The 24,989-nt window shown below is 52.3% G+C and overlaps 2 protein-coding genes across 6 annotated transcripts; both read right to left on the reverse strand.

The window, feature by feature from the left end:
- Nucleotides 1-528: 528 nt before the first annotated feature.
- On the reverse strand, nucleotides 529-4,753 carry RILP (Rab interacting lysosomal protein). 5 transcript variants are annotated; one of them, XM_072639941.1, is made up of 8 exons: nucleotides 4,367-4,753; nucleotides 4,174-4,280; nucleotides 3,884-4,033; nucleotides 3,385-3,533; nucleotides 2,847-2,969; nucleotides 1,768-1,821; nucleotides 1,153-1,266; nucleotides 529-777 (listed from the first exon to the last, which is right to left on the reverse strand). In XM_072639941.1, exons 1-8 carry the CDS (start codon nucleotides 4,626-4,628, stop codon nucleotides 633-635), a joined length of 1,104 nt encoding a protein of 367 aa, XP_072496042.1. In that variant the 5' UTR covers nucleotides 4,629-4,753; the 3' UTR covers nucleotides 529-632. The 5 variants fall into 5 exon arrangements, with proteins under 5 accessions (XP_072496042.1, XP_072496038.1, XP_072496040.1 ...); XM_072639937.1 differs by having other exon boundaries at nucleotides 3,908-4,033; nucleotides 4,367-4,730; XM_072639939.1 differs by lacking the exon at nucleotides 3,884-4,033 and having other exon boundaries at nucleotides 4,367-4,730.
- A 329-nt stretch (nucleotides 4,754-5,082) lies between these two features.
- On the reverse strand, nucleotides 5,083-22,303 carry PRPF8 (pre-mRNA processing factor 8). Its single transcript, XM_072639936.1, has 42 exons — nucleotides 22,210-22,303; nucleotides 21,267-21,377; nucleotides 20,868-21,036; nucleotides 20,011-20,175; nucleotides 19,706-19,924; nucleotides 19,338-19,550; nucleotides 19,045-19,170; nucleotides 18,838-18,943; nucleotides 18,131-18,321; nucleotides 17,916-18,035; nucleotides 17,632-17,821; nucleotides 17,387-17,506; nucleotides 17,149-17,283; nucleotides 16,833-16,962; nucleotides 15,094-15,290; nucleotides 14,768-14,974; nucleotides 14,499-14,662; nucleotides 14,237-14,363; nucleotides 13,935-14,127; nucleotides 13,501-13,688; nucleotides 13,175-13,413; nucleotides 12,908-13,054; nucleotides 12,558-12,768; nucleotides 12,199-12,315; nucleotides 11,651-12,078; nucleotides 11,337-11,472; nucleotides 11,002-11,171; nucleotides 10,667-10,796; nucleotides 10,395-10,541; nucleotides 10,048-10,208; nucleotides 9,626-9,817; nucleotides 9,162-9,399; nucleotides 8,919-9,047; nucleotides 8,692-8,805; nucleotides 8,438-8,611; nucleotides 8,000-8,193; nucleotides 7,306-7,545; nucleotides 7,044-7,185; nucleotides 6,653-6,793; nucleotides 6,397-6,536; nucleotides 6,090-6,292; nucleotides 5,083-5,398 (listed from the first exon to the last, which is right to left on the reverse strand). Exons 2-42 carry the CDS (start codon nucleotides 21,364-21,366, stop codon nucleotides 5,244-5,246), a joined length of 7,008 nt encoding a protein of 2,335 aa, XP_072496037.1. The 5' UTR covers nucleotides 21,367-21,377; nucleotides 22,210-22,303; the 3' UTR covers nucleotides 5,083-5,243.
- Between the last annotated feature and the right edge of the window lie 2,686 nt (nucleotides 22,304-24,989).

Below are 24,989 nucleotides of genomic sequence, written 5' to 3' on the forward strand. Positions count from 1 at the left end.
ACTAAGGAAGGAGTGAGGTTTGGAGAGACAGAAAAGCAGGTAGGGGAGGGAAGAGGAGAGGAGAAGGGGGACTGAGGACAATGCTTTTCACCCCAAGGTGGGGGGGGTGAGGCAGCAGGCCCCGCCCATCCCTGCAATGTAAGTGAATGCCGAGGTAGACTCCAGGACGAGAGAGTCTCAGGCTGCTCCCTTCTTTCCCTCCTCTTTCCTAAGACATGTACTGCTGCACTTAGGGACCCTTCCACTCAGGCTTGGGGGGCTGAAGGGGACAGTGACAGGGATACACTGATCTGCCAATCCAAGGAGTAGGGCAAGGCTCAGAGCAGAGGAGAGAGGAGTGAAATGCTAAACCGAAGGACAGAGCTACTTTCAGATTAGTAGTGATCTCCCCCACTTTCAAGTTTCAATTCTCTTCCTGCCCCTCCTCGTCAAGCAAACAAGTCCAAAGGGGGAAACAGATACAGTAAAACAGGTCCCTGTAGAAGGGAGGTTACAGAGACTTGAATCAACGGACAGATCAGTCAGTCAGTCGGTCAACAAGCATTTTATTAGGTGCCTGCTCCATGCCAGGTATTCAAGGGGCTAGGGCTGCCACATTCTGCGATGTTTACAGGGCTTGATCAGGCTGGGGATCACAGGGTCCCCCCAAAGGGCTCAGAGGGAGGCAGGGGCAGCTCCTTTTCTTTCACTCTCAGCTTCCTTTGGGAGCAGGTGGGGTCTCCAGTTTGTGGGAGTTCCGCAGAGGGTTCTGAGCTTCCACGATACCAGAGGCTGAAGCTAGGGGAGAGGCAAGAGCCTGTGTCATGGGGAGGAACACAGGGGTCATAGCTCTCCAGCTTGAAGGCATCTCAGAAGACATCTGAACTAACCCCCTCATTTTACAGGAAGGAAACTGAGGCCAAAGGGAGAAAAGAGGTTTGCCCAAGGTTGCATCAAGGAAAAAGACGTAGGATGGAGTATGAATATGACAGTGTACTGGGGCACATGAGAGAAGAGAGGAATCATGGGAAAATGTGGAGAAAGCAATGTAAAATCGGAGAATTCTGGGGTGAAGAGACCCCAGGTGGAGAGAAAAACCCTAAATCAATCTCTCTCTTTTTCCTTACCCAGGGAAACTCCTACCCACCCTTGTTCCCCTCAACCTCAACATACAAACTCCTGATTCTGGATTCAGGGGGTGGCGGTGAGCTTGCCCCATCCACATCAGGGGGTGGTAGCCACGAAGCTTCATGGTCATTTTCATCACCACCATCATCATCATCGTCACTGGGGCAGAAGAGAGGCTAGATGAGGGTCAGAGCCCACCTACCTGGCTCAGTCCCTGGCTCCTTAGCTGTGTAGAGTTCTTTGGGCTAGACACACACACACACACACACCACACACACGAGCTTGGTACAAGTTCTGGGAGCCTCAGTTCATCTATAAAATGGGTCTAACCCAACTTGTACTACCTACTTCACTAGTGGTTGTGAAGAAAACACTGAAAACCAAACCATGTCATATTGTTTGAGTGTTAACTATCATTTAAGGTGCTCCCCTTAATTGGAAGGAATGTGGAAGGAAGATCCACATTCTTCTACTCTCCATTCTTCTTCCCTACTGGGTTGAGGATACTGAGACACTGAGGAGAGTTTGGGGGAGTCAAAATTAGGGGACATTTGATACAAAAGCAAGGAGCATGGAATAGCCCCCAGCCAGGGTCCAATGGAAAGATCACTGAAATTGAGTCAGTGAGGAGGAATCGGGGTAGAGTCCACCAATTGGTACTTAGCCATGTGGCTGTGTGACACTGCAGCATCCGGACAGTACAGAGTGATAGACCTGGAATCAGGAAGACCACAGTTCAAATCCTGCCTTAGACACTGACTAGCTGTGGGATCACAGGCAAGAATCTTAACCTATCTCAGTCTCAGCTTGCTCACCTGTAAAATGAGGGTAATAACCATATTTACAACACTCAGTGCTGATGTGAGGACCAAATGAGATAAGTTGTGGAAAGTGCTTTCCAAACCTTAATTATTAATCTCAGCCTCAATTTCCTCATCTGTAAAATTGATATAATAGCCTCATACTTGCCTCATACTGTTCTTGTGAGGATGAAATAAGATAATTGTAAAGGTCTCGGTAAACCTGAAGGCGCTACAGAAATACTAGCTTTCACCACCAACTTCATCCTCATTAAAAATCTCTCTTAGCCTCAGTTTCCTTATCTGTAAAATGAGGCATATATCAATTGTACCTTACCTCCACAGACTTATGAGCATCCTACGAGATAGCATATGGAAAGTGCTTTGTGAACTTTAATTCATAAAACGCCTAAATAAGCTATTATCACTATTATTGTTAGAACAGCAACCTAAACTCTCTGAGTTTCAGTTTTTTTTACATGTAAATTGGGCTTAAAGTCACTACTTGAACCACTTGCTTCACGGGTTGCTAGGAGAACTCTCCAGCAACTTGAAAGCACTATTAAAATGTAAATAATTAAGCCACTTGAGGATCCCCCCCCCAAAAAAAACCCAGAGACTTCATAAAGAAAAAGGTGCTGTGCAGCTGGTGATGGGGGTGGGGTGGCTTTTTGGCTTTAGTTTAGGCAAGCACTGAGACTCCAGGATGAGCTCTGGAGTGACCCTGTGAGGGAGGTGTCAGTTGGGGGCGAGAGAGTAGTGTCTCTACTGCCAGCCCTAGGACCCACTGTTCAAGAAGGCCTCAAGCAGACAAAGTCCCAGCCTACACCTCCTTCGGCCAACTCAGAACTGTGTTAGCACCTTCAGCAGCAAGCAGATATGGCAAGGGAAGGCCACCGAGGCAGGGGGCAAGGCAGGCTCCGTGAGGGCTGCCCTCACCTGCTCCCTGGCTCATCAGTAGTCCCCAGCATCTTGGCCTTGATCTTTCTCCGCTGTTTCTTCACAGTCAATTTCATAGCATTAAGCAGGAGCCCAGGAACCCGCTGGTCAGTAAGCAGTTCCCTAGAAGCCAGGGACAGGAGAGGTCAAGTCCGGACGTTTACAATCTCTAATGAGCCCACCCTTGGGGAAGGGCCTGTGAGCCCCGAAGCATTCTGGGAAAAGAATGGGCCAGGGAGTTTGGGCATATATTGGACTCAGAGCCAACTAGGGTGGCAAAGAAAGGTTATGACTGCCCTCTACTGTGGTTTTTTGGTGGGTCACGTTAGCTACAATTGTGCCCCGGGGACGTGAGGGACCCGGCTTAGGAAGGGAATTGTAAAGCTGTAGCAGGCAGGGAAGACACAGGGAAAACTGTGGACCCAGAAGAAGACAGCAGAGGAGAGAGGGGGTGTGGAGTAATGCCCTGCTCTTTTCTAGGGGCTGGATGGAGGAGAGCTGGGGAGTGCATCCCAGCTGCCCCTGGCCTGCCACCCACCGACGGTAATAATTCAGCTCCTCCCGCAGCAAGAACACGTTGGCTTTCAGCTCGTTGCGCTCGTGTAGGATCTGGCTGACCTCCTCTTTGCTGAAGCCCTCGGGTTTCCCCGGACTCAGAGGCTCTGCGTGGGACAGACGGGAGACAGCCTGCTCGGGTGACAAAGGAAGTGGGAGGGCCGCTGGAGCCGGGAAAGAGGCGCGTCCTTAACACCTGCCTCCTCTCGCACCACCCCAGTGGTGGTCCCGGTGGTGATGGTGGGGGTTGCATGGGAACTAGGAACCAGAGATGGGGAGTGCCCGGGAGGGAGAGAAGCTTTGGGCGGCACTGTCCTAGGCTCTTCGGGGAGAATGAAGAAACAGGAGGTCCATAGCTGGCCCATGCCAGCTGCTGCTAAGTGGGGCACTGGGAAGGGAGAGTGGAGACTTGGCCATCTCCCACCTCCAAGTAGGTTAGTTAGAACTGCCCACTGCCGGGGACCACACCCCCGCGCTCACACCTCGGGCGCCTCCCGTGCCCCTGCCTGAGCTGGGGCGTCCTTCGCGTCGGCTGCCCTCTGAAGCGCTGTCCGCAGCTGGACCTGCACGGCGGCCAGCTTGCACCGCAGCTCCCCATTCACCCGCAGCAGTCTTTGCAGCTGCTCCTGCAACTGCGGGGAGGGGGTGGGGGGAGGGGCAAGGATGCTGTGGGCCGGGCTTCGGTTCCCACCCCCGCCTCGGCCGCGCCCCCCGCCCTCCAGCCCCGCCCTGCCCCTCCCCCAACTCCCCCCCCCCCAGGCCCCGATCTCACCGCCTCCGCCTCCTGCACCCTCAGCCGCAACTCCCGGCTCTGCGCGCGGATCTGGTCCCGCTGCCGGTCGGTCACTTGCTTCAGCTGCCGCAACAGGAGCCGCTCCTCTGGGGGAGAACGAGCTCGGGCTCAGGGCTCTCCAGGCTGCGCTGCGCTCCCCTCCCGCCTGCTCTGGCTTCCGGCGCCCACTCACCCCGCGGACCGTCCCGCAGCCCTCGAGGGGGGCTCCGGCCCCCCGCGCCCGCCCCTTCCTCCTCTTCCTCCTCTGCGGACTTCAGGGGCTCCCCCGCCACCGCCCCCTCCAGCAGCTCCAGCGCCCGCACCACATGGGGCACCAGCCGGGCCACCGCTTCGGGCCCGAAGCGGCTAGCGAGTCCCCGCAGTTCGGTGCCCAAGGCCCCGGCCAGCTGGTACACGAGCTCCGGGCTGGGTCGGGCCGTCCCCGCCGGCTCCATGAAGCCCGGTCCAGACCACGGGCCAGGGCAGGAGGCGCGATCAGGCTGGGCCGCAGTAAGCGGACTCCGGGGCCCGGAGGCGGAGCCCGGGGCGGGGCCGTGGTCCCGCCTCCCGCACAGATGAATAGGTGGTCAGCCAAGTGTCTCGTCCAATTCCTAGGTCCTTGGCATCTGGCCAAGGCTCCAATCCAGGCTCCACCCAGCCCTGACCCGGCCCGAGGGGAGGTGCCGGGTCCTGTGGGCTGACGGAGGGGAGGGTCAAGTGTCCGGTCCTTTGACCACTAGTGTAAAGTGGCGCAGGGGCTCCCTTCAGATGTCTTCTCACCCCCTAATGGCAGGTCCTAAGGTTGAGCCTGGGGTGGCGAGGAGCCCGAGGCAAGATAAGGAAGACCCCAGCAAAGCTGCATCACGCCCCACCCCAATCTCCCCCCACAAAAAACGACCGAGACACGAAGAATTTGTACAAAATTTATTGTCACACTCATCTTCCGACTACGGGCCTTTAAGTTCCACAAGACAGAGAAACACAAGCATAAAACAGAGGAGGTGGGGCCAGGCTGCTGAATGTCAACAGCGGCTGGGGGCGGGGCAGGGACAGGGCCTAGAGGGTCAGGGCTAGGCGTAGAGGTCCTCCCTGTCGGCCGAGTAGACCTCGCCCTCCTGCAGCAAGGCAAAGTTGAGGAAGTGGGAGGGCCGGTGCACTTCGTGGTAGAACTCTTTGGGGTTGGCCAGCTGCAGTTCGTATTTCATGTTGGGGTCATGTCGAACGCCTGGAGGGGAGAGGAGCACGACGTCCAAAGTTGGCCAGGCCACCCTGGCAGGCCTGGACACCAACCCTGACTAGATAGGGGGCCTTCTCCAGAGCCCAGACCATAAGAGAAAAGGCCAAGGGCAGCCTGAGGCCAGACCCTGCCTACCCAAGGCAAGCGCTCAGAGTCTAAGAAAGCCCAGGGAAAAGTCAGAAAAGGGGGTCAACACTGGAAGGGGCCCTCTTTTTTAACAGAATATCCTCTTGGACTTTTTCTTTCTTTTTTAATATATGTATTTTCCCAATTACATATAAAAAAACTTTTAATATATTTTTTAAGATTCTGAGTTTCCTCTCCCTCATTAAGAAAGCAAGCAGTGTGCTACATAGGTTATTAAACATGTGTAGTCATGCAAAATGCATTTCTCTATCTGGTCTACTTTTTCTAAAAACTGTCATTTGTTCATGAGGATCTTTGGGGAGGAAAGTGTATGCTGAGACTGTAATAAGGGGCTAGCTTCAAGAAGCTAGAAAGGTGGGGCTCCCCTCCCTCCAAACAGCCTGGTGGTGGGATGGAGAAAATCTTGGCAAGACAAAGCCTGCATGCACCTCCCTGACCTGCCCCACCCCTGGATCCTGGCCCTCCTCACCCCCCACCCCCCAGAGCATGGCCCATCCTTTCTCCCAGCACCCCTCCCCTCTGCCACACTCACCCATGAAGTTGTAGTTCCAGGACGCCTGAGCAGGCACCATGAAGAAGCCGAGGAAGCGGTCGGACAGTAGCATCTGAACCCGCTCGTAATGGGAGGGCAGGTAGCCCTTGGGATTGTTGCCCTTGTCCGTGTTCTGCCGACCCCACTCATAGCCACTGGGGGTCAGCTTGTAGGCAGTCAGGGTACAGGAGCCCGGGGTAAAGCTGGGAAGAAGCCACATGGTCAGGAAAAGTGGGCCCCAAACCCCTTAGCCAGCACCAGACAGGAGGGAGGAACCACTCTGCCCGTCCTGGCCTGGCCCCCTCACCTGCAGGTGATGATGATCGTTTTCTCCCCATCCCAGGAGGGGTTGTCGGCCATGACCTTGGCGTGGGTGGTGACATCCTGGGGTGAGAGTTGGGGGGACTCATTGGGCTGAGTATGGATCCAGCCAAGGGGCTCCATCTCCTGTGAGGAGCACAAGCGAACAGGTCAGAGCAGCAGCACCTCCTGAGAGCCTGAAAATCTAAATCGAGCCCCTGTGATCCCTTTCCTTAATCCCACGTTAGCGCCCCAGCACTCACTTTGAGGTACTCATGCTGGGGAAGCTGGCCCGGCAGGTGCACTGTCTGATGGGTGCCCCACTGAGGCACCATCACAATGCATCGGATCTCCTTCACCTGAGGGTTATCCGGAGGACTCACTCCATAGAGGTAGCCTGCAATCTGGAAACAATGGGGTTAGGGATTCAACAGTGAACGATTCCAGGGGGAGTGGATAAAGCACAGCCCTGGAGTCAGGAGGACCCGGGTTCAAATCTGGCCTCAGACACATACTAGCTGTGTCATTTAACCCTGATTGCCTCACAAACAACAAACAAAAACACAGAAGGGATGTGGCCTGTCAGCAGTGTGTGCTCCTTTTTCTGTTCCCCAAAGTCCATCATGGGATCTGTGCCCTTGCCCACCTACTCACCTGGGCCCGAAGATCAGAAATGCAAATGAATTTCTTGAGCACATTCTTGGGAAGGATGTATGTGTAGCCCGTTTCTTTGATGTCATCTGATGACACGTAGATGTGGTTGGTCCTCAGATGGAGGTTGGCAGCAGAGATGGCCCTGAGATGTAAGGTGGGTGGTCAGCATCACATGGATGACTCACTCTCTACCCTCCCACTTCACTGCCCTCAGCTTCTCTTCAGCCCCACTCCATTTTCTACCCATTCCCTGGAACAGTACCTGACCCTCCATTCAGTCTTGGAGGAGAAAGTCTGGGTTTCATAGTTGCTAGTGGTGGAAGTGATGATCTCATCACCATGCTTATTGACGGTTCGGGTCTGCGTGGCTGTCAGCTGGGACTGCTCCTTGGTCTGTTTTTCAATCTCAGCAATCTGCTGCCGCTGTTGTGAAGGAGCAGAGATTTCCATTCCCAGGATGATGTCTCGGATCTCTGACTGTGTCAGTGAGGCCACGTTGACGCTGTGGGGACAGAGATGCTCACACCAGACCCATGGGAACTCCACACCTTGTCACCATCAACTCAATATGTAACTGGCCTCCAGACAGTCCCCAACCCTCCACTCCCAATCTTTCCCCAGAGAAGCAGCAGGGTGAACTGGCACCTATGTATGTGGATATCTTGCAGGGCACTCCCAAGCTCTCTTAGACCAGGCTTGCCTGACCCAAGAGGGTAATCCTCATCTTTCAGAAAATTCTTAATAAGCTTCTGAGTCAGACTCTTGGCCATGCAGCTGAAGAGGACGTGTCCCATGCCTCACATCCCCTCAGCCCTCAAGCTGAGCTCTCACAGCTCTCTGGTGCACTGATCACGTCATGCTGGAGAGCCTTGAGCACAGATTCTCTCTTCCCCCAGCCTGGCCCTTGGGGGACTCTCTCCTCCTGACCCCAGGACCCACCCTCGGCCACAGCTCACTTGTTCTTTTTGCCATAGTCAGCCAGGATCAGGTCCTTGAGCTGCACCTCGACCTTGATCCACTCCTCGTCAGTCAGCGTGGGCCAGATGTGGTGTGGCTCTGTGATGGTGGTCTTGTCTGGTTTCAAGATCACCTTGGCTCGGTCATTGTTCACGTGGAGGGCACGGAGGATCAGAATGAGACGGGAAAAGGCCTGGACACAAGAGAAGAATGTCAGGCACAAACACCCACAGGAGAAAGCTTTGCCCCCTTGATTCCTTCCTGAAAATGAGCAATTTCCACCACTGACTTGGGCAGCCCCAGGCCTTGACCAGAACCCCAAGTCAGTCTGTCCTGGATCTCAAACTCAGATTCTCTGAGGCCAGAGAACCTGAGCAATGGCAGGGCTGAGGATGCCACCTTCCCCTGGGTCAGGATCCCCTGTCACAGCTTCGCACCGTGTAGGATGAGATGGTCCTGAGCCAGTCATCATAGAGGTTGAAGAGCACCATCTGGGGCTCGGTGGCCTTGAGGATAAGGTCCCCAAATTTCTCTACTTTGAGACAGGCCTGGAAGGGCAGCTGCAGTTCCGAGCCTTTGATCACAATGTTGGGGAAGTCTAGCAAGTGCACCTGAAACAAGGTTAAGGTCAGTGACACAGCCCTAAGGCCCTGGGGCCCAATTCTACCCAACTTCCTCTTCTGCTTTTTACCTCCAACGGGTCCAACATGCCTTTCCTGGTCACGATGATCTGCTTGGGCTGTTCCTCTACAGGTAGAGAACGGATCAGAGCAGCCACTTCCTCAGCCGTCTTCCACTTGGCCAACTAGGAAGAAGACAAAAGAGAGCACACACTGAGTCACCACAGTAAGATGCCTGGGAGCACAAGCAGAGGGGGCCTTGTCACCATGGGCCATAGTAGCAGGATGTTGGGCATACCTGACCCAGACGCTTCTGTCCAGCCCACACAGACGTGTGGATAATCTTCAGGAAGAGCTGCCCTGTTCTTGGATTGAAAATGAAGATGGCCCCATTGATAGGCTTGGTGGTCAAGTTCCCTTCAAAGGTCTAAGGCAGAAAAGCAGACAGTTCTCATTAACATGAGTGAGACATGTACCCCACCCCAATGACTGAGATATGGAAAGACTTTGTGTCCCCAAGCGTCACCCCACTGATGCCCACCTTGTGAATGGTGACTCTGTAGACATTGGTGTCATCCACGAACCAAATGATCTGGTTAGAGAAGAGCTCGCCATAGTTCTGCGAGGAGAGGTAGGGCTCAGTGGGCTCTGAGGAGTACAGCTGAAGCCCCTTGCGTATTCGCTCACGAAGCACATACAAGGCAGGGTTTGCCTTCATGATCTTTGCCATGGCTTGTTGGATCAGAGGCTTGCTACCTGGAAACCAGTTTCCATAGGCGCTGTGAAAAATGGGAGGAGATAAAATCAAGGCCAGATATAAGGAAAAGAGGATTAGGGCAACCAAGGCAGGTGAGAGGCTGACCAAGTGATCAATATGATAGGGAGAAAAAAAGGGGCTAGTGATCTAGGGCAAGGAGGGAAGACTCAAGACATCTCACAAGCCAGAATGGCAGAAATGATTTGGGTGAAGTGCTGAGGAGGGCTAGTGCCTTGATGCCTCCTCACCTGTGCAGGTTGTATGCTAAGTCGATGGCAATAAGAACACCCGTTGGTGAGGGGTAGATGCTCATGTTGTCAGTGGTATAGTCGAGGAACTTGGCCCGAGCATAACGTTCGATGTCGTGGGAGTCATAGTCACCCCAACGCAGCTGGATGTCAATCCAATACTTCTGAGTGGTGGTACTGTCCATCACATCCCTAAGAGATAAACAAGCCAAAGGCCCATACCCTGGTGAGCAATGGACACAACAGATCCTCCTCACAACAGGACAAAGCTGCAGGATCAGGACTTAGGAGCCCCAAGACAGCCTTTTCTCTCCTTAAGAATCCCAGGAAAGGCTCTGGCTCAGGGTTCAGAGCAAGGGCAGAAGGTGACCAAGCACGTGGTCCTGATCACAGTCTCTGGGCTGAGCCAGGTGGGCACTTACTTAGAGTCTGCCAGCAGTGAGGGCCGGGACACATTCCATTTATAGGAGGCAAAGAGCAAAATGTCTGCACAGGAGGAGTTCATCTTATAGGACTTTCTGGGATGAATTGTCTCCTTTTGCACTGTCTCAATTTCCAGGGCATCTAGCTCTTGGTCAAATACCTGAAGACAGAAAGAGAATTTAGGGACATGTTAACAATATGTGGCCTGTAGAGTAAGAAAGCAAAAGTATCATGCCCTTGACCTCCCATTAATGGACAATACCCAGAAGATAGCCCCCTAGCCCAGAGCATACAGGGATTCCTCCTCCCACTGCTGCCTCCTCAGGCCTTCACCCCAAAGCCCCACCTGACACAAATCCATGACAATACTCTCGTGGATCTTCTGCCATAAATGGGCACGGAAAATCTGGATGAGAGAGATCTTCAATGTGGGGATCTTGCCATGCATGAAGATGCCAGTAAGGTCCAGTTGTACCTGGAAGCCTACATACACCTGAAGGAGAGGAGAGAAGAGGTGAGGCAAGGCTATGAAGGTGGAGGCTGGCTCAAAAGACAAAGCCAAGTGACAAAGATATGGTCCCTTCCAATTCCTTCCCCATCCCCCCAGGTAAGACTCACATTGGCTCGGTTAATGGTCGGTGACCACCACAGTGTGAAGCGACGGTTGGGGATCTGGTTCAACCCGGACCGCTGGGCATTGGTCAGCTTCTTCCACTTCATTGACTCTTCAAAGCCACTGGCCTTCTCCCTACAAGGGCCCAAGCAGCCTGGTTCCCAAGGTTCTGCCATCCCTCCTTCCCACCCAGGCCCTGCTGTTCCAACCTCATAGGGGTACCTAGCTGAGGGATACTACATGGGGCTGTGCAGGGTAAAGACAGCAGTAGCACGAAAGCTGTCATTAGGGATGGAGGAAGAGGCAGCTGTGGAGGGAGGCGATGGAAGAGCATTCTCACCAGAAGAGACCCTCCCAGGTGGGGAAGTAAGTGCCCTTGAAGAGGGTGTGTTCCAGGATACCCTCCACACCACCCAGGGCCTGGATCATGTCTGTGCGATAATTGTTCAGGTTCCAGAGCTTTCCATCATGCCGCTGGTGTGTCCACCAGAATGGATTTTGTTTTAGGACCTGAAGGGGCAGAGGAAGTAAGGAAAAAGGCATGAGTTGGTAAAAAACAAGCACATGACTAAACGAGGCCAACAGGAACCAAAAAACTCAAAGCCCAAAGCCCACACCACAAGGCAGCAGCTTCTCCTCCCAGATGAGCCTGCCCGCCCTTGTCTCCTCCAGCACCTGGTACTGCTTAAAGTCAGTGCGGACACGCCAGCCCTTGTCATAAGCTAGCGTGTGCCGGTCCTTTTGGAACAGGGTATTGATGCGGGGAATGCCTCGGTCCCATGAATCCTCCAGGTCCTCTAGGGTCAGCCGTCTGCCCAGGAAGGAAAAGGGAGAAGTGAAGGAGGGGAAAAAGTGCCATAGTCCCTCTGAGGTACTCAGAGCTGCCAGCTGCTTCCTTGTCCCTGGCTGCAGGGAGTGGTTCTTCAAGTAAGCAGTACCTGCATCGACAGTCAACCTTGGGGCTTCTCCCTCCCTGGCTGGGCCCCTACCTGTTTTGAGCGATGGCCTCCTGTCTCTTCAGTGCATACTCAGCCCAGACCCGCTGAGAGTCAATGAACTCACTCTCCCAAGGCTGGATATAGCGGTATAAGTTGGGAATTAGCTGGTCTTCTTCATGGCTCATTCCGGAGCGGAAGTGTGTGATGCCTACATCTGTCTGCTTTGACCACCTGAGGTCAGATTGGGGGATGAGCACGTGGCCCATGGACAGCATGCCCAGCCCACCGAGCTCCTTGGGGGTATAGAACACAACCGGGGGGAAACGACTTGGCATCTTGGAGTTGAGCCCGATCTTGATTCGAGTCTGGATTTTGTTCTCACACTTCACTAGCAGGTCCAACAGCTCCTGGGTGTTCACCACGGCCTCACGGAAGTACGTCATGAGTCCAATGAGAGCTGTGTTCCACTTATTCACGATCTGAAAGAATGGAAGAGCAAAAGGCAACAAAAAGATGAAGTTAAAGAAATTAAATACAAGAGAGGAAGAAGGGCAAATAAGAGAAGAGACAGCGAGGGGTAGCCAGCATCCCACAGGCACCTTGGTGAAAGTGGTAGAGCCAGAGGCCATGAGGATCTGACGCACGCGGTTGTGAAAGCGCTGCATTGACTCATCATCCACACGCAGGAAGCACTGAGCTGTCCTCTCCTTAGTGACCTGAGCCAGAAGGATGGTGACAGTTGTCACAAAGTGTGACCCATCATGGGGGCTCAGGATGCCTCTTCCTCTCCTGTATCTCCCCTACTAAAAGCCCTGTCCCTGCACCTCTAAGTCTCCACCCACCCACCAACCCTAAACACCTTGCTGACAGCCTCCCTTAGCCCCACACACCCCAATGGGCTACACCTGTGGTGACCCAGCCAACCAGCCTCTTCCCTGCCTCCAGCACTGGGCAGCACCTCATTCTGTAGGTTCCAGACACCATCCTTGTGGGTGAACTCCTCATAACTGGTGCGGCACTTAGGCAGGATGCGGCACTCGAAGCCACACATGTTGAAGAGGAGGTTGGGGTTGTCCTTACTGTACACTGACACGAAGCTGTTCTCCCACTGCACTGTAGTCACTGACCGCGGCAGTCGGTTTTTGATATCCCAGAACACTGCCCGGCCCCTGCCCACAGAAGGACCCAAGGTCTGGTCAGGTTCCCAGAGTGGGATCTTCTTTGGGAGATGAGGCTCCAAGACCCAAAGCCTCCCCCTCCCCAGTGAGGGACCTGGGACGTCCTACTTCCCTTACCCCCCAAACTCACAAGTTAACATCATGTTTCATGAGGCGCATCCGAGCGTCACGGGGCCAGCATTTCTTATTGTTGTAACCCACAATGTTCTCATTGTTGGGATCGGGGTGCTCAGTCAAGTAGCGCTGGATCAAGTCCCGGGCCTCATCTGCAGTGAACCTGTAGCAGCCAGAACCCCAAGGACTCAGCCCCAAAGACAAGAGACCCCAAGTCCTACCTCCCCATGGCCCCAGGCAAGGGGCAACCATAGCCCACCAGGCTGCAGGGAAGATACCACACCTGAAGAAAATGTGGATGCGGTCAATATATCTACAGAAGAGGCGGATGGGGTGGGCAGCTTCTGTGGCGATATCTTGGAAGCTAAGAAAGTCGTTGGGCATTTGAGGGGGCCCAGCCATTTCGCTGGCCCTGTGTAGGCCCAACACAAGAAGGTCCATCACCAGCCCGTAGTACTGCACGATGAAGGAAGCAAACTGGAGTCCTCGAATGATCCCGTATGAATTTGTATGGTTCATGTCCTAGGAAGAACGGACTGTCACAATGATGCCACGGCCCCACCCCCAGCTCCAGCCCCACCTCCAGCCCCTACCCCACTCTCTGCCTGCCTTGTAGTTGATGACCACGTTGTTCTTGGCTGTCATGTAGTCAGCGATGTTGTGGTCCACTATGAGGCGCAGGAGCCTGTTCAGGAGAGTCAGATCAATCTTCTCATACATCTTCTCAAACCGGGACTCCAGCATGACATTGCATTCTCCTTCACTCGTCTCCCACACATCCTGCAGGTTATTGATGCCTGGTGGGAGGAGATGGCTCTATAAGGCCTGGGACCCATTTCTAGGCCCTTCAATTTGGTTGCTCAGCACAATGTAGGTATGTAGGTCATCAACGCAGTGAGGCTGTTCTCCAAGTATTATCACCAGCATCATTTCTTTATTGCCAACCCAGAGGAAGAGGAAGCCAGCCCACCCCTGGATGACTGCCTTGGGAATGGACCCAAATTTGCCCTTTCTTCCCTGTAGCAGCCCAAGGAGGGCCTCACCTTGGCACCACTTATACACAAGCAGAGGAGGTGGCTCTGTGTCAGCAGGTTTGATCCAGGGGGGGAAGAGCCGGCGTTTGTCAGCTTCGTACCACAGGTACTGGTCTAAGTAGGCGTCTGTGATCTTCTCGAGAGGTTCTACATCGTACACAGGTACCAGATGACTGTACAGGTCCATGAACTCAATGCCCACCTGTGGGGCAAGGTATCACACTCACACCCAGGACAAACCAGCTGGAGTCACTGAACTTCCCTCCTCCCGCAATCCCTCCCCAGGAACAGAGAAGCCACATCCCACTCACCTCCTTGAAGGCTCTCTGTGTAAGTAAGTGACGCTTGATGCGGGACAGAGCCTCATGTGGGTTGTCATAGGCTTGCTCAATCAGACCCAGCTCCTCCCTCTGGGATTGGTTCAAACGGGACTTCACACTGATAAAAGAAGAAGAGAGGCCAGGAAGTGAGAGCAGATGCATAAAGGTCAATAACTGAGAAGAAGGCTCCTTCACCCAGGCCCCAGGGAGCTCCCCTTCACCCCCACCCACCAGTCCCACCACAAACCCTCACCTGTAGGCTTCCTTGAGCCGTTCCAGGGCCAGGATGAGTAGCTTGGTGTCGTGCTTGTAGGACAGTGGGGGGAAAGGAATAGGGGAGAATCTGCGGCTCTCCAGCCAATGGACCGTGGTGGTATAAACAGCCACTGCCTCTTCTGCTGTGATATAGGGACCATCCTGGGAAGAGAAAAATTCAATTCCACATGCTAGTCTCAGCTGGAAAGTGGTACAACCTTGGGCCACATGCCCACAGCCCATCTCCACGTTCTGCTTGATCCTCACCTTTAGGTAATTATGTTGTCTTTCCTGTTCAGCCTTCAGATAGAGCCGGGTGAGCCGACCCAAGTTCTTCTTACAAACGGTCTTGTCCACAGTGGCCCCACGACGGATTCGCTCTCGGTTGTAATGGGCTGTGTTGGTCCACCAATCAGCCTTAGCCTTCACATAGCGCAGAATCATGTTCTCAATGGGTGTTGGCAACCCAGGAACCTAAACAGATAAATGGCAGAGTGAGAAGTTGGGACAGGAACAGAATGACAGGTAGAGGAAGATACCTGATGAACACATGAACAGTATACCCCCACCCTATCCCATCCCCAGACACACACCTTCCAGGGAATGTTGGCCTTCCAACAGCGCCAGGCCTCACTGAGATGCTGCAGAATTGTCCGGGCCTTGTTCTGCTTGATGCCCTCAGGCATCATATCCAAGATATCATGCATCACCGCTGCCCGGAGCTCCAAGTCAAAGTGAGACTCCACTCGCTGCTTGGTCACAGTTTTTGCCACCCCCTTTGAGTGACGTCCTGGAGGTTAAATGGGGCCCAAGGAGAGTAAAAACACACTGTAAGGAATCTACCTCTGTGTGGTCTACATCTCCACAGCTCCAATGTTGAGAGAGAATAAGCTCCATTCTTAATAGTGACATCCAATCAGTAATTATTTACCAGGGGTCAGTGCAGACCCAGGCAAAAGCCAGGGTGAACCTCTTAAGGAAATTCCATTATTAACTTCAGATCAATGTAAAAAGGAGCACAGAGCAAATGTGTCTTTTGTATGTCCGTGTTTATTTTTACCTTATCGAATGTTCTGGGCTTGATGCAAAATTTCATTTCTTATTTTGGATTATTTTCCAAAAGTAATTTCCCCTCTTACAGTGGAGCAATCCCACCAAAGCAGATCCAAGCCATTCTTCGAAAGGGACCCCAAAGTCACATTCTCCCCCCACCAACAAAAACCACCCTACAAGAGCCCCAACAGATAGAAAGCCAGCTCAACCCTGCCTGCAGATGTCCAGGGTGGGCAAGCAAAGGGAGCCCCAACTTCCTGGGGTGTCACATTCCATTTTCCATGGCTACATTTGTTAAGTTTTTGTTATTTCCTAAAAACAGCAACTGGAAGCCTGCCTCTCTACCCACTGTTCCTTGCTCTGTCCTCTCAGGTCAAGCAGAATAAATCTGACCCCTTTTTCATAGAGGTCAAGGCAGTTAACATGGCCCTCAGGAGCCTCGTCTTCTGCAGAAGAAAGTACAGATCCCTAACTAGACAAAGACCCTCTCCCTGACCATCCTAGCTAGTCAATGTCATTTGTGAGCCTTGTCACTCACAATCAAACACTGGTGCTCCAAATGAGGTCTGACCCAGATAGGAGCAGGCTGGCCTCCCTCGTTCTCAACACACCCCACCCCTCAAAGCCCCCTGACCTTCTCCCACTCTTTGTCTGAACCTGTAATCTATTTCACTGTCCACGTCTTTTGCCAGCTCTTTCTCTAGCCAGACCACCTGCCCCCTCCACCTGGACAGCTGATTATGTGTGACTTTTCTAGCCTCTTAAATCTTTGTGGAACTTAACTTTGTCCTCTCTATCAGCTGTCCTTCCTAGCTGCTGGGGGTTTTCCCACTGACAGTTCTACACCTTTATCTAAGTTACTCATGAAAAGATGTACCTACACAAGACCAAGCAATAATAGACATTTGTGGGCATCCCCTAGAAACCTTCCCACGAGGCAATACAAAGCCGTCTATGATCACTCTTGCAGCCCTGTAATTCATCCAGCTCCTAATAACTCTATCACTGTCTAGCCTGCATCTCTTCAGAGAGAAGCCTCAAGCACCTAAGGTGAAGATCTGATAGGGGGGTAGCAGGAGAGACACAGTCCCCAGTAGTGTTCTCTGCATTTGCAACATCACAGTCCAAGGTCTGCATTTGCAACATCACAGTCCAAGGAAGGGGATCACATTCACCCCAGAGAAAATAGAGGATGGAAGACATCAATATGATCACCACCCCAATACCCATGCTGGAGGACAAGGGAGTAGCAGCTGGGTGCGAAGGGGAGGTTACTGACCTTCAAACTGCCGGGCCAGAAGGTTGCCCAGCCACCGTTCCAAAAGAGGGGTAATGCCACGCATGAAAAACAACCAGACTCGCCAACCAGCAGCCCAGAAACCACAGCCTGGGCCCTTCCCCACAGGACCCTAGAATGCCAAGCAAAGACCCTAAGTCAACCATCTGCTGCCTCCCAGGGGAAGAGGAGCTCCAAGGTGAAGGCAGAACAGACACAGAGCTCAGCTGGTATCTCTCCGAGCTCAGTTCAGGTCTCACCCAGAGCTTCCCCAAGCAGGGCCCCATGGAAAGGCCAAAAGCAGCAGAGGTACCCTTACCGTGTTGAAGCGATAGTAGATAAGGTGCTTCAGGTCCTTGCACATCCGGATCTGCCGCATGAGCTTGTATTTGTAGCGGTACATTCCTGTCAGTTGTCCCACATGGGCAAATATATACTGCAGCCCATCTGCTAGCTGGAAGAATATCACCCCCATGAGGCCCTGGGCTTGGGTCAGTGTCCCCCACTGCAGGCCAGGCCTCTCCCCTCCCCCACTACCAGTCAGCCCCCAGTTTCACCTGGAAGGCATCCACATTGCCAAGGCGGTATTGAACATGGCTGTCCACCACAAGCTTGGTCAGTCGCAGCACCTCCCGACACAAGTGGAAGGCATTTCCAAAACGTGATTTCTTCCGTTCCTTAGGGAGACACCAGGAGCAGGAAGCAAGATGGTGTTAGGAAGCAGACAACCCCAGGACCCTGTAGTGGCACCGGAGGCAGCATCCCCACCAGCCCTCCCTCCAGGGCAGGTCAGACCAGGCACCTTGGTGGTGAGAGTCTTGACAGGCTTTAGGTTGAAGTTGTAGTCCAAATGTAAGTAGTTGAGATTCTTCCGGTGGATGAGCAGATTGAGCATGTTGTAGCCCTGGCGGCAGACCTGCAGCCCCACCTCCACCCAGTCCAGCTTGGTGGACTGGAAGAATTTGGTGGCTTTAAAGGATCGGAAGAGATACCTGAAGGACAGAAGATGCACATTTGCCTTTTGTTCTAGGGGTGTTGGGGCAGGGGGTGTTGTCAGTGGCAGAAGGGGAAATGTGACAGCCTCACCTCTTTTTCTGGGCCTTGGGGGGCCGGTGCTTGAGGGCATTCAGCACATAGTATTTGAGTAGCTTTTGGTAGGAGACCCTCACTTTCACAGGCTGCCCAGCAGGACAATGCTCCCGATACCTGGGAGGGACAGAGACATGGCAGATGCCTCTTATCACACACTGTCACTTACTTCAAACCCCACTCCCTACAGTCCAGAGAAGAGGAGACTTTACCAGTTTTTAACCAGGGGTATGTCTAAGGCACGGCGGGTGCGACCAGAGCGAAGGTTGAATGGCCTTGGTGCCCACAGAAGGGCAATGCCATTGGCTGTGTTGTCTGTGTAAAGGGGTGTGTCCTTGAGGAAAGGTTCCACAAACTCAGGCAGCTCAAACTCCTCATCATCATCTGGCAAAGGTTCTTGACTCTAAAAAGAATACCAAGCAGCTCAGTCCTTGCTGCTTTGGGAACAAATTTGGCTGGCAGGCTATTGAATCTCCCAGTGGAGCAGCCACGGGCCTCACATGGTAAATGGATCTAGGGCAACAGAGCTCCAACCCCAAAGGAAGCAAGCATAGCCATCCAAAACAATCCCTTTCCTTGCTGGGTTAGCAAAATACAACACAGTAAAATGCTCTGTTCAGACTGAGAATAAAATGGAAGAACAGAAATTCAAACCCAATAAGGCCTAAAAAGGATGAAACCTAATATGGGAAAAGCAACTACTACCCAAAAGGGGAGACAGAGCCCAACGCAGAAATCAAGGATAACAGCATAACTGTGATTTCAGCCAATTACAGAGATTCCAATGCGTCTTTGTGAAAAGGATCAGAAGAAGAGTGTCAGCCCTGAGCCATTAGTTTTAAGAACCAACCCCCAGTTAGGAATGGGTCACATTTCTATTTAAAGCACTCATTCACAGACGAGGCCCATCCTGCCTCACCTTCACAGAATGTCTGTGGGAGATGGGGTTGATCAAAGGATCAAAGTAGAAGGCTGGAAGATCAGGGTCCTCTGTTTTGATGAACACCACATTGGGAGTGTGGTACCTGAAATGAAGGAGCCACTCAGAGCCTTGAGATCAGCAGGTCAAACCCCTGCCATGCCCTTGGGCTGCTCCATTCCCCAGCCCAGATTCTGGTCCCTTTACCAGGTGAGGTGGACATGGTGTGGAAGGTTGTTGTACAAATATGGGAAAGCAATCTTATATTCGGTTCTGATGGGCTGCCTGATGATGATCTTGTTGATGTCATTAAATTCGTTCCAGTCTTCATCCCTGGGGGAGAGAATATGAGTAAATCCAACTACCATGGTGGGGAGGGCCGAAATAGGGGCATCGACATGAATTGTGTTTAGTTCTCCAGACCTGCTAGAGCCTGGCATCACAAACAGGTCTGACCCAAACCAGGGACCCTGCAAGCCCTTCTTTTTAAGGACACTTACTGAAGATTGATGTCTCGGACCAGTGGTTCAAATTTTGGGCCCCCTGGGATGGCCATGTTGAGGGCCTTTGAGGTGAAAAAGGCCTTCAGGTCAAATAGATAGAAGTAGTTGTCATCCACAAGGTCAGTTAGGAGTTGATTGGCCAGGCGGTAAAGAGTAGACATCATGGGTAAAGTGAATTGCCAGCGCTGATAAGTGGAGCCATTCACGTACCTGGAAACAAGGGGGGCAAAAGTGGGAAACCAATAGCAGCTACTCAGGCCATAGCATTCATTCCTAAAGCCAATCTCTCTTCGACAGACCCAAAGAGGACCAACAACTCCTGCCAGCTGAGTCTGGTCTATTGATCTGAGCCTGTGGGAACTCACTTCCTGCTGTCTCTTAGGGGCTGGTGGTCATAAAACCAGTCGAGCACAGGGGCATCTTCCTCAGGGTCCAGTTCCAGCTGAATGGCTTCCAAAGGCTCCACATCTAGGATGTTGTCAGCATAGTCAAGGGGTGGCTCCTCATCATCAAATGGGGGGAAACGCATGCGCTTGAAGTGCCGTCTGTCCCTCTTCTCTCGGCGCATCATGATCCACATGGACCTGGGGTGAGCCACATCACAATCAGAATCCCAGAAGAGAACAAAGAGACAACCTCTAGAACCCAAGCATCCCCCAGTCTTCCTTACCCCCACTGAGAGATGTAGACAGGCTCAATGACCCAAGGAATCTCATTGACAAAGGAAATAGCTCCAGTGATGTGGTAGAGAACAGGCACATCCCGAATCTGCTCCCAGGGCATGGGCATGTTTTCCAAGAGCTTGAGGACAGCATGAGGCATATACTTCAGGGCACTGTGGCATTGGGTAATCAGAGGGTGACAGAAAATCAGTACTCCCATGATGCTCTCTGTTCCCTATCCCAAATACTACACTGTTCCATGCAAGTCATATTTTTCCAGAAATCAATTGCCCTGGCAACTCCAAAACTCCCATGGCTAGGTGATCACACTGTCAGTTTCTCTGTTTCTTAGTGGAGGCAGTGATTTGTTAAAGTTTTGGTCCCTCCACCCATCCAGCCTCCAGCTTAGAGTTCAGAAGCAGAGAAGGTAAAAGGAACAAGAGAACTTGAGGCAACCAGCTTTACTGTTTCTATGTTCTGGATACCTTAAAAGAATTCATACTTTCGGGTATGCCAGAACAGAGGAGAACTCTGGGCCTAAAATGACAGAAAAAATTCATGCAACAATGCAACTACAGAATGTAAATTTTTGGGTTTGCTGGAGCTCCCTCCCTCAAAGGGCATTAAGAATGGCACTACTCATACAAGTGTTATCCAGAAGGGTTGTCCAGGACTCCAATCTACAGTCAGAAAGGAGGGCAGCAATCACGGGCAGAAATAAAAATATCAAACAGCCTGGGGATACAATCACAGTTTTATGAGGACAATGATCCAACCAAGCCCAAACTGGCAGCTGCTTGGGACTCTCAGGGAATAACAATCTTTCTGCTTTTTTCACATCTCTCTAAGCCCTGGATCTCCTCACCCCAGGTAGACTCGCTTGTCATGACGGAACTTCCGGTTGGTCATGTCCCCATGGTCACGGATGATCTTCCTGACATGCTCTGGAGGCATGTCTTCCTTCTGTGCATCTACAAATCCGAATTTCCGCTTCTCTGCATAGCGTTTTGCCTGCAACTGCTGCCATTTTCGGGCTGGAGAGGAAACCCAGACTGTATCACTGTCTACCCCATGTGAGCATCCCCAGTCCCAAGGTGCCACTCCTAAATGCTTTCCCGATAGGTCTGCAGAGAATGCTTTCTTTCACAAGAATGAGAGCAACAGGCCAGAACCTGAATTCTCAGGGAATACTGAGGGAGCGTGCCCAGGGGACCTGATCCAAGCAGCACCCCACTTCCCAGCCTAATTCTCCCAGACCTCTCACCTTTCTCCTGAAGCTTCTCCTCTGACATGTAGTCGGGCAGTGGTGCCAGAGGGCCGGGCACAGGGGTACCCGGCCCTCTGTAGGGAAACACTCCGGCCATGTCCGGAGAACCTGGGGAATAGTAATGGAACTCAGTAAAGTCTCTCTAAATGACCACAAAGGAGGGTAAGGGCAATCTGGAAACTCTCTAGGGCCTTTCCGCAACCATGCCCAGGTCTCTACACTCATATTAACATGAATGCGACCCCCTGGTCTTCCCTGCCACCCCTCCTCTCACTCCTGTGCCTTCCCCGCCTCCCTCCCCCATTCCTGACCCCTTGGCTGTGTCCACCCGCAGTGGGAGCCTGGGTCGTGGCTCGATCGCCCTCCCCAAGCTTCCCCTCCCATCCCCCCATCGCTAGACCTCCTGGCTGGCCCTCTTGCATCGTCCCCTTCACGGACCTCGGGTCCGCACCTCTGGGTGCGCTCGGCAGCTCCCCTACCGTCCTCAGGGCCCCCCCACCCCCCAAGGCCTTCATCAGCACCGCCTGCAGCGCTCAAGGGAGCCCGGCCTACCCCCAAGGGGCTTCTCCCTTAGACTGCCCCTCACCACGACCCTGCTCCCTTCACCCGGACAGCCTCGACTCCATACGTTCCCTCCCACTGCACATGCGCCCCATTCTACCCCTTTCACCCTGATATCCCCTTCTAGCCTCGTTCAGGGGCCTTGCTTCATTGCGCATGCCTACTGCGCATCCCTTCCCAGATGCTCGGCCCCGCGCGCTCCCGCCACCTCATTGCGCATGCGTTGCTCCCTCCCTCACACTGCAGCCACTTCCCCCAGCATCACCCCCCCCCCCGCCCCCTCCATTTCTCCTTCACCTCTTTGTACCAACCATCCCTTCCCGCGCGCCCCTGTCCTGACCAGCCATGCGCCATCAGCCCTTTACTCCCCTTTGCTTACCCCACAGCACCCGGCAGTCACTTTGCAGTTTCTACGAAAACGCAATGGCGGCAATCCCACGTCCGCCTCACGTTCCCAACGCCCGGAAATGCGCAAGGAGCTACCGAGGAGGGGGTGGGGGGGAAAGAAACTAGTATCCAATCGGTGTCGGTCGAAGAAGATGGAGGTTGGTCATAGCCAATAGTCGCCAAGCATCCGGATGAAGGAGGCGGGTCGAGACGTTAGAGTGGCTTGGCCCCAGAAAGGGGGCGGGAAGCTCTGAGGATAAGCCCCGCCTTCCCCACGCTCGCGCTCTCCCAGCTCGGAGAAGCTCTGGCCCCGCCCCGATCTTTGAGGTGGCCCTGAACAGCGGCTTTCATGCAAATATGTAGGTATTACACTGATTTGCATAATTTATGCAAATGAAACGTATGCAAAGGTTTTTTGATTCCTCCAGACCCGTAGTCAGAACCCTAAAGCTGGCCATAGGGCTGACCGTGGACCTCAGAAGACCTGGGTCCAATTCCTTAGTGCCCCTGGACCAGGTGCGGATCCGGCCAGGTACCTTGAGTTTACCTGGTTAGGAAATCACAGGTCCCACTCAACAAACCAAAGCAGCCACCCTGAGGATAATAAATAGAAACTGTGATGATGAGGATGAAAAGGATGGAGCAATCGGGAATGTGCCTGCGCTTTAAGGTTTGGCAAGGGCATTATCGCTTTAGAACCTCAACACCCAGGCGAGGTAGGAACTGTGGACTTCGTTATCCCAGTTTTAAAGCTGGGGAAACTGAGGCTCAAGGTGACCTGCCCGTAGGAGCACGCTTGGTGAGTGTAGACTGTCTCTTGTCTCCATGGCTGCCTCTCCCGGTGTCTCCGGGCTTTCTCTTTTCTCCATGTCCTGATTTTCATTTCTCCCAGGGACGCATGGTAGACACAGATCTACTTGTTCCAGCTCTCTGGAGTCCCAGCTCTCCCAGTAGCTAGTTTCTTCTTGTGTAAAATAATAATATAGCTCCTCTATAAGGTTTCCAGAACCCTTTTCTCACAGTAATCAAACTACCAACAAGTATTTAAGTTAAAACAGCAAGACCTGAAGTCAGGAAAACTGGAGTTCAAACCTGGACAAGTCACTTAAATTTTTGTTTGCCTCACTTCCCTCATCTGTAAAATGGAAGTCATAACAGCACCTACCTCCCAGAGTTGATATGATGATCAGATGAATTAATATGGGTAAAGCAGTTTGCAGACCTTCAGATGCTGTATGAATGCTGACTACCCTGATTACTTAGCCAAGTACTGGGCAATTCTATCAAGGGTGACCACGTACACCTATATAAGCACATATAGAATATATACAACCATGCAGGGTGGTTTAAGGAATGACCCCACTAGAGAGATCAGGAAATGCTTCTTGTTGAAGGAGCTGTTGCTTGAGTTTCATCTGGAAGGAACTGGGGTTCTAGGAGCTAGGAATGCGCAATGAGTAGGCAAGGAGGGATAGTTTGTACAGAGACCAGAGATGGAACATCATAAGTGAGTGGGGAGAGTTGGGACTAGATCCCTTGTGGCTCTGACATTCTATGACTGTTTCATGGGGTCGGAGGTGTATGGGGTATTCAGGAGGATGAGCACCTGTGGTGGCAGGGCTTACTAACCACTTTTCAGGGCTGGATAAAGTTTCAGTAGACAGGCTAAACCAGATTGAGGGTAACTGACAGACCTCAAACCTGTCAATGAATTAGGAGGATGTTTAGCCCAAGCTTGTGAAAACTATCTCTGGAGGAATGGGTAGATGAGAACAATTTGTTCCAACAGCCATGAAGGTGGCTGAAGTATACAATGTGGAGGGCTTAGAGTTTGGTCAGACATCAAAGACGCCAACGTCATCCTGGATCATCCCCAGTCGTTCAGACTTTTGTTTTGCCACTGGACTTGGATGACTCTGGGAGAGTGAGGCTGGTGACTTTATGCAATTCAGCCTCACTTAAATTCTGTTCATGAATAAGTCAAGACTCTTCAAAACTGAAGGATTAACACCAACATTGGGTCAGGGAACTTAGAGCTGGTACCTGTTATATTAAAAAAAAAATAGCATTCATGATTCCATTTTTTCCCTTACCCACCATTTTGTGAAGCTAAAGTTTCAGCTGTTTGTAAAGTCACATTCTGGATTTTGAAGAAGTCACAAGATTTCTCCCTCTCCCAAAGGTCCCCCAACTTAAGAAATATCACAAAACTCCCCTTCTCCCTCTCACCTCAGTGTCTCCTGATATCCTTATTACATTTGGAAATAAAGGTAAACTGAGAGATAAGATTCCCAACATCACCAATTTATTAGGGTAACAGCATCCAATACATTGAATCAATGGCCTCTCAATAACCAAAGACCCCTAGGTAGGGCTTGCCAGCCTTCATTTAGTTTGGAGAAGTACAGCATTGGGTAGTTGGGGAAGACAATGTGATTGGTTACTGATAAACAGCCTTGTGGCCATGGAGACAACATGAGAGACTGTATCAAGGAAATCAGGCTAGCATTTATGTGGGACTAGTAGCCACCCCTTTCAAACAATTGAGGAATGTTAAATGTTTTATGGGACCCCTCCCCATCTTATAATCTTTGCTAAGGGATCAAAGCTACCAATGAGCATTTAGGGTTAGGGTTGCTAACTCCTTGGAAGAGACAAAACTCTCCTAATTGTTCAAGGAAAGGCAAGGACAGATGACACATCTTTTGAGGATGGTACCAAGTTAACTTGTGAAGCTTAAAGATAACAAACAGATGTCCTGGATGTCCTGGA

This window comes from Notamacropus eugenii, chromosome 2 (assembly GCF_028372415.1).
Source record: "Notamacropus eugenii isolate mMacEug1 chromosome 2, mMacEug1.pri_v2, whole genome shotgun sequence".
In the NCBI taxonomy this organism is placed as follows: Eukaryota; Metazoa; Chordata; class Mammalia; order Diprotodontia; family Macropodidae; genus Notamacropus; species Notamacropus eugenii.